This window comes from Oryctolagus cuniculus, chromosome 9, assembly GCF_051225735.1.
Source record: "Oryctolagus cuniculus isolate XC-2025 breed Fujian yellow rabbit chromosome 9, ASM5122573v1, whole genome shotgun sequence".
Classification (NCBI taxonomy): domain Eukaryota; kingdom Metazoa; phylum Chordata; class Mammalia; order Lagomorpha; family Leporidae; genus Oryctolagus; species Oryctolagus cuniculus.
The window spans coordinates 124,333,474-124,347,522 of NC_142875.1; the positions used below are offsets into that span (position 1 = coordinate 124,333,474).

The 14,049-nt window shown below is 52.3% G+C and overlaps 1 protein-coding gene across 2 annotated transcripts in view; it reads right to left on the minus strand.

Annotated features, from left to right (window-relative positions):
- The window catches only part of ITPR2 (inositol 1,4,5-trisphosphate receptor type 2), a 536,564-nt gene extending 528,043 nt beyond the window's left edge, over positions 1-8,521 (minus strand). The window contains exon 1 of one of the 2 annotated variants that reach the window (XM_089304708.1): positions 8,120-8,516. In XM_089304708.1, coding sequence (XP_089160834.1) covers positions 8,120-8,501 — 382 coding nt within the window. In that variant the 5' untranslated portion in view covers positions 8,502-8,516. Of the gene's footprint in view, positions 1-8,119 lie in introns of both variants that reach the window. The other variant, XM_051850872.3, reaches the window with a different exon arrangement.
- Between the last annotated feature and the right edge of the window lie 5,528 nt (positions 8,522-14,049).

A 14,049-nucleotide genomic window follows, 5' to 3' on the forward strand; every position in this document is an offset into this window, starting at 1 on the left:
CCATATCCAAGCACAGGTTGGAGTCTTGGCTCCTCTACTTCCCATCCAGATCCCAGCTAATATGTCTGTGAAAGTAGTGGAAGATGGTCCAAGAGCCTGAACCCCTTCCTCCCAAGTGGGAGTTCCTGGCTCACGGCTTTGGCCTGGCCCAGTCCCAACTGTTGCAACCATTTGGTGAGTGAATCAGTGAATGGAAGATCTCTCTCAATCCCTCTTCACCACCCCCACCCCTCTGCCTTTCAAGTCAATGAATCTTTAAAAGTGAGAGACAGAGAGAACAGAAGGAAAATGTGCTTGTGAAAAGTGCTAAGTATGCAGAGAGAGAAAGTTTCTGTTCTGCCTGCGAGGAAGCCAGGCAGGAAGCCGCGACTGCCCTCTCAGCCACAGGGACACAGCCAGGGAAGGAATGGCGCCCCTTGCTCTGAACTGGGCGCTGTCAGCGCCAGTGGGCATCCACAGAGGCATGGATGTTAACCTGTCTGAGCCTCAGAGAGTCCGCTCAGGGAAGGACTGCCAGGCTCGAGAAAGAGCTGAAAATAGACTTCTGCTCACCACTGCCAAGGCTGCCTTTGTACTTAAGGTTTCAAGTTCCACATCACACGTCTAACCCTTAGACTTTCCAAAATAACTCAGATTCTCTCACTGTCCGACTTGCCACTGAACACACGCAAAATGTCCACAGGATTTTCAGATATTTTTACTGCCCTATCACATGTCTCAGTCAAAACAAAGCTAAGTTTACATGCCCAGTGACAGCAAGAAACAGCAGCTATTATTTGAAAGGGCTCTATTTGGAAGATACCGAATATAACTCACAAATTACACAACAACAAAAGTTGACTGTAGCCATGCTGTGCTTCATCCATGACTCCCCACTCCTGTTAAGGGGAAGATTTTTAAAACTATAAAAATAATAACTAACTAAATAAAAGAAGAATATATAATAAACCAAATCTGCAGACACTTAAATATCAAAAACGTTCAGCAGGAAACAAGATCAGGAAGGGAAATTCAACGGACTACAACCAGGAACAATAAATGTAAGCATTCATACAGTCTTATTCACCCAAGGCGTTAAGTCAGAATCGTAAACTGTGCGACCCCTGGCCACCCCACGTGATACCCGTCATCAAACATGGAAAGAAGGGAATGGAAGAATCTGATGAACTGGGAAAAATCAAATAGGAAGTAAAAAAAAAAGGGGGGGCCCCTCTTCTGTCACTCTGAGTAAGACTCTACTGAGGCTTGGAGTCAGTGAGGGTGGCACTTGGCAGCGTGCTGAGACCTTAGCAAGTGGGTGTTGCTGTTTTTGAGACCCTGAGAAGATACCTCAAGCCAAAAGTAGCAATTGGGTAGCCATGCACATATAGAAATGCACACACACACACATACACACTTTCCCTTTACTAACCTCTCAACAATATGGGAACCGCCAACCCAGGAATGATACACCCTACACTGATTCTACCACACTCAATCCTCGCCACTGGCCAAGTCACTGCACCCACTGCTGTAGAATGTGCACTGGGAAACAAACCCAGGTGTAGAGAAAAAGGAGGGAAGGTGGAGGGACCCTTAACACTGCACTTGAACTCCAACAGAATATCCAAAATTCCCTCCTTCCTCTTCAAAAGAAAAATAAAAAACTCTAAGATTTACCAGTACAAAAAAAAAAAAAAATCAGTTTACTTAAACTGCTGTTCACTATCTTTGTCTGACAGGATTTAAAGCAGTTTTCCAAAAGTCAACACAAGTATTTCCTAAATAGGTCATTAGATGAAAATTAAATCAGGAAATACAAACCCAGCCCCTGCACCTACACAAACTAAGAGAAGCACAAGAACTATAACTCAAGTTTTGCAAGCATTCAGGACCCAGTAACAGCAGATGAGCACGGCTCAAAGGGTAACTGGGAGAAAAGGGAGAAATGCAAATCTTTGCAACTAGCCATCCACATTTTGCACAGACCGAGCAGCCCAACTGAAAAGCTGGGTCTCAGGGCCTAAAAATACCCTCCCACGTTTCCAGTCCGAAGAGCCAGGAGGGTCCCGCTAAACGCAAATATGGTGAAACTCCAAGGCTTTCTCGGCTGAAAAAATTCATTACCTTATTGCAAAAATTCCCCCAAAGCTGCATAACAACCACTCATCCCCTCCAGAACCTACTTACACATGGAATATTAAAATCAGGTGGAATTCATCTGCAAAAAAAGCACCTATTCATTACTCTGAAATGCTGTATAAATAAAAGCAGTCCTCATTAACCACCCTCCAAAGTTGAATTGGAAAAACCACCAGGCTACTTACTAAAAGTATCAAATACATGAAGAGCTCAAACGGAAAGCAGAACTTTAACTCTGGTTTTTAGCTCTTCTGTTGAGTTTCCCATTACAGAAGAAGGAATAGTTCTGCCTAAACAGATACTAAGCGATTATCTCCAACTCCTTTCTCTGATTCCCTGTGACAACTCATACGCCTCTGAAGAAAATCTGCTACTTCACATGCGAGAATATATGCAAAATGTAAATTTTCCTGGCAACTTTCTAAAAAATAAATCTTTCAATTCTGTTCTTTCAGTCACTTTTCTAACACCAGCAGGGAGAAGGAGGACAGCATCTAGGCTCCTTGTTAGTCTCCAGGGTGATGTGCTGGCACGAAAAGAGAATACACGACACCGTCAAGACACTGGCTAATTAGCAGCCGACCTACGACAGCCTCCAACTCACAGAGGAGCAGGGAAATTCAACCAGAAATGTGTGCTCTGCCTCCCATACAGGAAGGGCCGACAACAATACAGTAAGAAACACGACTACCACACTGCTTTGCTTTCATAGCCCTCAAACAGACCTGTAAAATAAAACATCCACAAGTGAGCGGTGGCACCCCAATATTTGCCTAGAAAAGAGTTCATGAGCTGTCTGAGGACAAGGTGGTTGGTTGCTACAAAGGCTAAACAAAGACCTAAATATCAAAACCAAGCACAGTCATAAAAAAAAAAAAAAAAAAAAAAAAAAAAAAAAAGCTGTGCAATGTCATACAGACAAGAGAGGAAACAGAATAACCACATATGAAGTCATCAGTGGATTTCTTAGGAAAAATCCATCAGATTAAACCATTATTAAATTAAATGAGAGTGTTTCTCAATCTTGGACATTTTTCATCTCTGAATTTCAGAAAATTACTTTATATACACAATCTTTAACTTTGAAAACTGCCTCCATGTTAATAAGAATCAATGACATAAGCACAGACTACATCCGTTCTAAATCATGATCAAGGGGCATGCTTTGGGCACAGCAGTTAAGTTGCTCCTGGGATGCCAGAGTCCCTGGGCTTGAATCCCAGTCCCACTTCTGATCCAGCCCCCCGCTAATGCATGCCCTGTGAGAGGCAGCAGGTGACAGCCCAAGTACTGGAGTCCCTGTCACCCACATGGGAGACCTGGCCCAGCCCCACCTGTTACAGGCATCTGGGGAGTGAACTAGCAAATGAAGTTTTCTCTCTCTCCCTTCTGCCATTCAATTAGTAAACAGATTAAAAATAATAATAATAAAATAGGATCAAATATCTTGTTTAGTTGTGAAGGCCAAAAAATTTCAATCTTAGCATCTTACCTGACAACTCCCACGGGGACACACATTTTGATGGTTGGCGGGTCAGAGCAGGGGGCTGCAGGGGCTGTGGACAAACCTACACATCTGGGCACAAGAGCCCAGGCACTTCTGTCAAGACGTGAGACTTAAGGTCAGGAAAGCAAGTTCACTCCTTTCTTCCTCAGCCTCCTGTCCTCTCTTGCATGACTTTTAAATTTCATAGTTACAAGAATAGAAAACTTTTTAAAGAAGGTTCCAGATGCTTTCGGAAAGCAACTTGGTCGTTTGTGCGATGCAATTAAAATTCAGAAATGTGCATTAACAAGATGGTAATTTCAGCTTTAATTCTGCTCAATATTCCCAATTTTTAAAAAAGTCCCATGCTTTCCAAACGGCCCTTTTTCAAAGTAGAAAGGTGCTAAATTTCTGTGCATCATCAATATGATGATTGTCCTTGCTGTCGTGTGAGACATCAAGCACATTCATAGCTGGCCTTGATTATTCTGTACATAGTCTCTCCACCCAGCACCTGCTGAAATCCCAGCAAGCACTGGGCTGCCAGTGACCACCCTTGGCACACCCTCCTTGAAGGCCAGGAGCCCGCACGAGGGCACATCCACCATGCAGAAGCACGCTCCAGGAAGCAGGGATGCTCATAGCCAACTCCCGGCTTCTCAGGTACAGCACCCCTCCCAGCACCACGTCTCAACAACAGCGGCACCTTCAGAGAACCCCTCAATTCACAACGAACCTGCAGGAGTTCACTGAACCACAGCAAAACTCAGTTCATTCAAAGAAAAATAATATGCCACACAACTTCCAGGTTGCTTCGAAAACCTCACGGATGTGGAATGCGAAGTTTATTTTGGTGTAAAAAGCTTTGGGTGCAGGTATTGTGCCACAGAGGGTTGTGTACCCTACGATGGTATTGTGGCACAGGGGGTTGTGCACCCACAATGGTATTGTGGCACAGGGGGTTGTGCACTCTACGATGGTATTGTGGCACAGGGGGTTGTGTACCCTACGATGGTATTGTGGCACAGGGGGCTGAGCACCCTACGATGGTATTGTGGCACAGGGGGTTGTGCACCCATGATGGTATTGTGGCACAGGGGGTTGTACACCCCACGATGGTATTGTGGCACAGGGGGTTGTATACCCTACGATGGTATTGTGGCACAGGGGGTTGTACACCCTACGATGGTATTGTGGCACAGGGGGTTGTGCACCCACGATGGTATTGTGGCACAGGGGGTTGAGCACCCACGATGGTATTGTGGCACAGGGGGTTGTACACCCTACGATGGTGTTGTGGCACAGGGGGTTGTACACCCTACGATGGTATTGTGGCACAGGGGGTTGTGTACCCTACGATGGTATTGTGGCACAGGGGGCTGAGCACCCTACGATGGTATTGTGGCACAGGGGGTTGTGCACCCATGATGGTATTGTGGCACAGGGGGTTGTACACCCTACGATGGTATTGTGGCACAGGGGGTTGAGCACCCACGATGGTATTGTGGCACAGGGGGCTGAGCACCCTACGATGGTATTGTGGCACAGGGGGCTGAGCACTCTACGATGGTATTGTGGCACAGGGGGCTGTGCACTCTACGATGGTATTGTGGCACAGGGGGTTGTGCATTCTACGATGGTATTGTGGCACAGGGGGTTGTGCACTCTACGATGGTATTGTGGCACAGGGGGTTGTGTACCCTACGATGGTATTGTGGCACAGGGGGTTGTACACCCTACGATGGTATTGTGGCACAGGGGGTTGTGTACCCTACGATGGTATTGTGGCACAGGGGGTTGTGTACCCTACGATGGTATTGTGGCACAGGGGGTTGTGCACCCACGATGGTATTGTGGCACAGGGGGTTGTGCACCCTACGATGGTATTGTGGCACAGGGGGCTGTACACCCTACGATGGTATTGTGGCACAGGGGGTTGTGTACCCTACGATGGTATTGTGGCACAGGGGGTTGTACACCCTACGATGGTATTGTGGCACAGGGGGCTGAGCACCCTACGATGGTATTGTGGCACAGGGGGCTATGCACCCTACGATGGTATTGTGGCACAGGGGGTTGTGCACCCTACGATGGTACTGTGGCACAGGGGGTTGTACACCCTACAATGGTATTGTGGCACAGGGGGTTGTGCACCCTACGATGGTATTGTGGCACAGGGGGCTGTACACCCTACGATGGTATTGTGGCACAGGGGGTTGTGTACCCTACGATGGTATTGTGGCACAGGGGGTTGTACACCCTACGATGGTATTGTGGCACAGGGGGTTGTGCACCCTACGATGGTACTGTGGCACAGGGGGTTGTACACCCTACGATGGTATTGTGGCACAGGGGGTTGTGCACCCACGATGGTATTGTGGCACAGGGGGCTGTGCACCCTACGATGGTATTGTGGCACAGGGGGTTGTGCACCCACGATGGTATTGTGGCACAGGGGGTTGTGCACCCACGATGGTATTGTGGCACAGGGGGTTGTGCACCCACGATGGTATTGTGGCACAGGCGGTTGAGAACCCTACGACGATGCCAGCATTCATTCCACAAGAGCACCGGTCTGATTCCTGGCTGCGTCACTTCCCATCCAGCTCCCTGCTAACGCCCCTGGGAAAGCAGCAGCAGATGCCCAAGTCCTTGGGCCCCTCACCTACATAGAAGACCTAGATAGAGTTTCCAGGCTCCTGGCTTCAGCCTGGCCTAATCCTGGCTGTTGCAGCCATTCAGGGAGTCAAAGAGTAGATGGAAGACCTTTCTCTCTGCGACTCTGCCTTTCCAATAAATGAATAAAAAAAACTTCAAAGTTTTTTTTCATAATAAGCATTTTCTATGAACTTGCTTAAAATATTCATACATCCTAAGAAAACTCAACTTTGAAAGTACTGGAAAGAAATACTGAACATAGTTGAGAAGATTCAGGCTTGTTTTTCTCAAGGCTTAAAGATTATCTGTTATGTGTAACTGACGAAAAGCATTCCCGGCTGGAACTCTGCAGACCAGGGTTACAGCTCTGGGACTGTTTCTTGGGTGAGCCGCACCATTTCTCTCCGCTTCAGTTTCCTGATCTCTGAGCAGGGCAGATTCTACAAGGGTTAAAGCAGCTTCCTGAGATACCAACAACAGCCTTCTGCTATTCATTTTTCTAAGTCATCCTTGGGCATACAAACACATGGCCTTTCTACTGTTTTGTTCACAAACACAAGTACTGCTCCGTGACAGCCTCAGATGAGATGTGCCTGCACCATGTAAGCCCTCTACCTATCCCAGCCACCTTGTTCACAACTCTGCAAGGTGGGGACATCATTACTCCTCCCAACTTCAGAACACTGGACACTGAGACACGCGGAGAATATACAGCTTGCTCAGGGCCACTAGGCTGACAAGTGGAAGAGCCAGGATTCCAACCCAAGCACTCTGTCCCTGCACCGCACCCCCGCCTTAACTCCTGCAGCGCACACACCCAGAGCGCCTCCTTGGCAGAGTTCATCCTGCCAAGGGTTGACAGGGTCCCAAAAACTGAACCCGCACGTGCACGCTCTCAAACACAAACCCAGCACAGGCACCTGCCACTGGCAGTCTCCCCCGCACCCTTCAGTTTCACAAGTGAATAACACTGATGCAAAGGGGATTAAATTAAATCCACCTGCCTCCCTTCACTCATTAGGGGAATCGTCCCAACCGCAGGAACTGGGGGAGGAATGGTGACCTCCATCCAGGTCCCAGGGCTGAGCAAGCGGCGAGCTTACAACAGGGCTGCGGTCACGGCCCAGGGCCAGGGCGTGCTAAGTCAGGCTCCCCGACAACCGCGCACAGGGACCAGGGGCCTGCGACCTCCGAGGCTGGGCAGCCCAGGCGTTGCGGCCACGAGGCGGTGAGAGTTGAGCACCGCAACACGCCGCAGCGTGCGGCTCCAGTGCACGCCGGCTGCACACCGGACTTCACGACCCGGCCAGGCAGAGCGCACGGGCCATCACGGAAGTCCCGGGTCACCGCTTGGCACGCTGCTTTACACACAGGGGAGCGCAAGACCCCGGCGCAGGGCTGAGGCCCGGGCCAGCCAAGCGAACAGCGCGGGTCCCGGCCCCCAGGACCCGGAGTGGGGAGCCCCCCAGGGTCCCCGAAGCCGCGGCGCTGAGGGCGCCGGGCAGCGCCAAGGCCACGGCGGGCTCCTCCCGTGGGGCCAAGCCACACCGCCTCGCGCGCGGGTTTCACGTCCAAGGCCGCGGACTTCGGTGGAAGCCGCCCGCGAGAGCCGAGCACGAGGCGCTCCGCGTTCGCTTTAAAGGGAAACACGCGCGCGCCGCGGCCCCAGCAGCCCACGGAGAAGCCGCCGGCCCGGCCCGGCCCGGCCCCGGGACTCACTTCCCCCTTTTGGGACGGGTCTCCCGGCCCGGGACGGCCCAGCCTCGCCGCCGCTTCCCGCGCGCGCGGGCGCCCGGAGCGCACCGCGCTGTCCCTGGGTAAACGCGGCTGGGGCGCGGGGACGCGGCCGCTTACCCCAGGGTGCTGATGAAGCCGTTGACCGAGCCCTCGGCGTACAGGGACACGATGTCCCCGATGTAGAGGAAGCTGGACATCTTATCGGACATGCTGCCTCATGCTCCTCGTCCGCGGGGCCGGGGGGCGCGGCGCAGCCCACACCCCGCGACGTGCGCAGCGCCGCCGCCCCGCAGGTTTCCTGTTCCTTCCAGAAGTTTTCTCTCCGACACCTTCGCTCCTCTTCCGCCGCCGCCCTGCGCTGCCCTCCCCTCTCCGCGCCCCGCCGCCGCGGTCGCCTCTGCCGCCCGGCAGGAGCTGGAGGTGGCGGAGCCCCCTCGGTCCCCTCAGGGGAAAATTTTTTTTTTTTTTTTTTTTTTTTGGACCAGGTGGCGGTGCCCATTGGGCGACGGGGCGGAGAGGCGCCCGGGAGGAGGGGCGTCCGACCAATCAGGGCGCGGCGGCTGGGGGCGGAGCTGGGCCGGGGGCGGGACCGCCCGAGGGGAAGCCGGGCTGCACCGGGTCCGCGCGGGGGCCGGGCGCTGGGGGGCGCTAGAGGAGACGCGAGGCTGCAGCGCGGGCCTGGGAAAGCGCAGAAGCCAGCGGCGGGCAGAACCCGAGGCTGAGACCCAGGCCGCGGCCGGGCGCAGAGCGGGACTGAGCCCGCCCTGCAGAAGCCTGCAGGAAGAGACCAGAGTGGATGAGCCGGCTGCGGCGGGGCTGCGTAATTTGCTCGCCAGGGGGAGAGGAAGGCGTGGACAGAGCAAGGAAAAAATAATAAATAAACAAAAAGGAGAGGGAGAAATAGTTCAATCTGGAGCTTGCCCTTCCCCCGGCGCTCGGCCGAGCCAGCGGTTTCTGCATCGGCCGGCGCTGGCCGGGGCCCAGCGGGGCTGAGCTTTCTGCGCCGGAGCCGCCGCCGCACTGACAGCACTGCCTGTCTCCTTGCGGAGCTCCTCCCGCTCCAGCGGCTGCGGACGCAACCGGAGGCGGGCTGGGTTGTTCGCCCACCCTTTTGTAGGGCAGGGAGGCGGCTGACGCCCCGTGCCGCCGGTGGCCGGCTCGGCAGAAGGCACAGCAACCCGGGGCGTGCAGGAGGCTGGCTGCCAAGTTGTCCAAAGGCCGAACTGTAGCTTAGGGTTCAAAGGGTGGCTGGGCTGAGGTTCGGCATCAGGGATGGAACCTGAAAGAGGAATAAACTGATAGGAGACGTGTGGACTTGGGAGCACACACACCGAGGGCAGGACAGGCAGGGCAGTTCTGGGTGTTTGCAGACGCGATGCGCGCGCTGGCCCTCTCACGCTGCGGGGGACAACCCCACTCTGCTCCCGGCCGCGGTGTGTGCCTTTGCAAAAGATTAGTTAGAACCCCAGGAACGCGGTGACGCGGCAGGAGCCTCCCACGGAGCAAGGTGTTGACCCTGGGAAGGGGAGCTGCTGCTTATTCTAAGGGGCCGTGCATTCCATTCTGGGGTCCCCCACCCCGGGGCCAGGCCTCCAAGGGATGTCCAGCAATTCCTGGTTGGCATCATGAACGCTTCTCTTGGTCTCCTCAAGGCACAAACCATCTGTGGAAAGCATGCAGAATGAGTGGGTGCTGTGTTAGGATGATGAGCACATAAAAGCACCAGGCCCTTCCCTGGGCTCAGGCTCCTCCTGGTGGGCTTGTCCCCTTAGCCCAAAACAGGGCGCCCAGCAGAGGCGCCCAATTGCCTGGCCTAAGGGGCACCCGTGATCTGAGACACCCCTCAAAGCCTCAAAGTCTCACCACCTTGCTGCTATTGACGACTGCACATCTGGAGCCTTTACCAAACTGGAAACACCTTGACACTCCTGTCTCAGCCCTCCCGAGACTGGTGGGGCCCATTTCAGGTTGCAATAAATATGTGGGAGATGAGTGAAATAATATGTGCATAATATAGAATTTTTCAGTGCCTGAAGATTTGTATTACCCCAGTGATAAGAACACTGGGTGCTGTGAACATCCCCTTAACCAGATAGCATTCAAACAGTCTCCTGCTCTGACATGCACTCACTTCAGCAGAAGCCCCCGTCACCAAGTCCTTAAAAAAAAATCCAGAGAGAGAAGCAATACACAGCACAGAGTATAGTATTTAAAATGCTTACTCCCAGGGCCAGCACTGTGGCATAGTAGGTTAAGCCTCTGCCTCCGGTGCCCGCATCCCATATGGAGGCCTGGCTGCTCCACTTCCGATCCAGCTCTCTGCTAATGGCCTGGGAAAGCAGTAGAAGCTGGCCCACGTGCTTGGGCCCCTGCACCTGCATGGGAGACCAGGAAGAAGCTCCTGACTCCTGGCTTCTGATCAGCCCAGTTCCGACATTGCAGCCTTCTGGGGAGTGAACCAGCAGATGGAAGACCTCTCTCTCTCTCTGTAACTCTGCCTCTTGAATAAATAAATAAATAAATATTTTTTAAAATGTTTACTCCCAAAGGGTATCTTAAAAATAAGGTTCCAGTGACGAGTCCTTCCAGCAGTGGTGTTTTCAGGGTTCTTTATTACTCAGCGGTCCCTTGGAGCTCCTCAGATCAGCACTAGTGCTGAAGGGGCTGCCATCTACTATCTGTCAACTGAGTGTTTTGTGAATTGCTTTCCTTTCTCCCCTGTGCTGCAATGAATATAATTTTAAATATATTACTGGTTTATTGAGCAGGCTGCCTCCTAAGACACAAATAAAATCAACCCCTTTCAACAGCACTCTGTCAAATCCACATAGTCTGTTCCTTAATAATATTCCAAGGAGAGCCCTTGCATTTAGAGTTAGGTATGGTTAATTAAATACTCTCTGTCTCTCTCTCTCTCTCTCTCTCTCTCACACACACACACACACACACACACTGCCTGTCCAGTCCACTTTGCAAAGTTGGACTCACCTCTTGCAGGCACCCTCAGCTGTGAGGAAGGGGCATGGTCTGCTCTCTCACCTCCTCTGCGACTTCTCTGCTGGGGTAGGGAAGTCGGATCAGGGTGAAAAGAGCAAACATTTTCTGAACTCGGTGTGGGATTTGGGCCCTGGCTTGACTTCCACTGCTGTCTGGTCAACACTGACTGCTTGCAGGGTCAACCCTGACCTCTGCTGGGTGCGAGGGTGACATTTCAGGGGCTCAGAAGGGCCTCTGCACCCCCACAGTTCCTTGGAGCGGATGAGCTGGCAAGGTCTGACTTCTTCCCTCATCCCCACCTGGCCAGTGCACCCCACAGGCAGACCATCCCCTGGGGTGGCGTCCTAGCAAGTCTGTCCTCCTTTTGTCCATGGGAGATACTGGCAAGATCCTTGTTGTGCTGGTACAGCCAATGCAGTAGCATAAGGCCCTGTGTCTGGCAGATGCCCATGCAGAGGCTGGCGTTGTGGTGCAGAGGTTTAAGCCACACTTGTGATGCTCGCATCCCATATTCCAGCGCCAGGCTGCAGTCCTGGCTGCTCCACTTCCAATCCAGCTGCCTGCTGATGCACTTGGGAGGCAGCAGAAGGTTGCCCAAGCACTTGGTCCCCTGCCACCCACGTGGGAGTCCTGGATGGAGTTCCTGTCTCCTGACTGTGGCCTGGCCCAGACCTGGCAATTGGGGCGCATTTGAAGAATAAACCAGGGAATGAAAGAAATCTCTCTCAAAAGATTTATTTATTTATTTGAAAGTTGGAGTTACAGAGAGAGAGGGAGAGACACAGAGACAGAGATCTTCCATCCAATGGTTCACTCCCCAGATGGCCACAATGACCAGCACTGGGCCAGGCCAAAGCCAGGATCCACTTCTTCCAGGTCTCCTAAGTGGATGGCAAAGGTCCAAACACTTGGGTCATCTTCTGCTGCTCTTCCCAGGCCATTATCAGGGAACTGGATTGGAAGTGGAACAGCCAGGACACGAGCGCTCGCTCGCTCGCTCGCTCTCTCTTTCTGGCTCTGATTTTCAAATGAAGAAATAAAAAAGATTGCCATCCTGAAATACATGATCATTTTTAAAGTTTTATGTAGTTATTATTTGTAAGGCAGAATGACAGAGAATTTTCCATCTGTGGATCATTCCCCAAATGCCCACAACAACCAGGGCTGGGCAAGCCAAAGCCTGCAGACTGGAACACCATCAGTGTCTCCCATGGGGGCGGCAGGGACACAAGTACTTGAGCCATCAACTCTGCTTCACACTGCACAGTAGCATGAAGCTGGATCCGAAGCAGAGTGGGGACTGAAACCCAGCCTCTCCGATATGGGATGCGAGCATCCTGAGCAACGTCACCACTGCGGAGTGCCCACCCCTCATGATCATTTTGAAACAAGCCCTGCATTTTTGTTTTGCACTGAGCCCCCCTAATTACATAGCCAATCCTAGATGCCAGCATCCCTACCACACAAAAGAGTGGACCTGGAACTGCCCTACTGATCCCCTTTATTTCACCGATCTCTCTCCAATTCCTGTTCCCATCTCACAGCCATCAACACGCCTGACCCAGCAGGTCAACCCCAACTGGGAGATGGGAGGGGTGAGGTTCTGCCCTCCAAAACACTCAGCAGGCAGATGGGAGAGAGCTCTGCTCCTAGATGCACTGCTGTGCCGATTGACCACGGTCACTCCATATTCACCAGGCAGCATTCCGCAGAGGTATTCCCTGATGAATACAGGTGAGTCATCTACGCTCACTGCTGCGAACTCCTAAGAAACGTGTCTGCAGCCGGCGCCGCAGCTCACTAGGCTAATCCTCCGCCTTGCAGTGCCGGCACACCGGGTTCTAGTCCCGGTCGGGGCGCCGGATTCTGTTCTGGTTGCCCCTCTTCCAGGTCAGCTCTCTGCTGTGGCCCGGGAGTGCAGTGGAGGATAGCCCAAGTACTTGGGCCTTGCACCTGCATGGGAGACCAGAAGAAGCACCTGGCTCCTGCCATCGGATCAGCGCGGTGCGCCGGCCGCAGCGCGCCGGCTGCCGTGGCCATTGGAGGGTGAACCAACGGCAAAGGAAGACCTTTTCTCTCTCTCTCTCTCTCTCACTGTCCACTCCGCCTGTCCAAAAAAAAAAAAAGAAAAAGAAAAAGAAACGTGTCTGCAAGGCTTCTGGGACCAAGCCCAGAGAGGAGAAAAGGTCAGTGGCTTAGGGGTGAATCTGACCATCTTCAACCTAGTAATTTTTTTAATTTTCCCTACTTAATTGCAATCATTCTTTGCACACATGCATACACAAGTGTGCCTCTTTTCTGCACTGGAAGCAGTTGGGAGCCAACAGGGCAGAAGCTCACACAAAGTACTCTTATTTCCAACAGCCCAGCTGTTACGTCCTAGATCTGAAAGAGGATTTGTTAGTGCTATATCCCTGATGTTCAAGTATTTTCTTGCAAAATTTGCATCTTGATCTTATTTATTGTGTCTTGCTGCCTCCCCTTCTGCAAAAATATTCTTCCAACCAGGGCCGGCATTGTGGCTCACTTGGTTAATCCTCCACCTGAAGCACCAGCATCCCATATGGGCGCTGGGTTCTAGTCCCGGTTGCTCCTCTTCTAGTCAGGCTCTCTGCTGTGGCCCGGGGAAGGCAGTGGAGGATGGCCCAGGTCCTTGGGCCCCTGCACGCACATGGGAGACCAGGAGGAAGCACCTGGCTCCTGGCTTCGGATCGGAGCAGCGCACCGGCCGTAGCAGCCATTTGGGGGGTGAATCAAAGGAAGGAAGACCTTTGTCTCTGTCTCTCTCTCTCTCTCTCTCTCACTGTCTAACTCTATCTGTCAAATAAAAAAAAAATATTCTTCCAACCTATTTGATAGAATCACAGGCTAAGCATTATATATACTCTATTTATTGGGGAATTACTCCTGGCTTCATCTGATCCTGGCATCACAATTCTTCTTTTTTTTTTTTTTTTTTTTAACAGGCAGAGTGGACAGTCACCCTCCAATGGCCGCCACGGCTGGCGCACTGTGCTGATCCGATGTCAGGCGCCAGGTGCTTCTCCTGG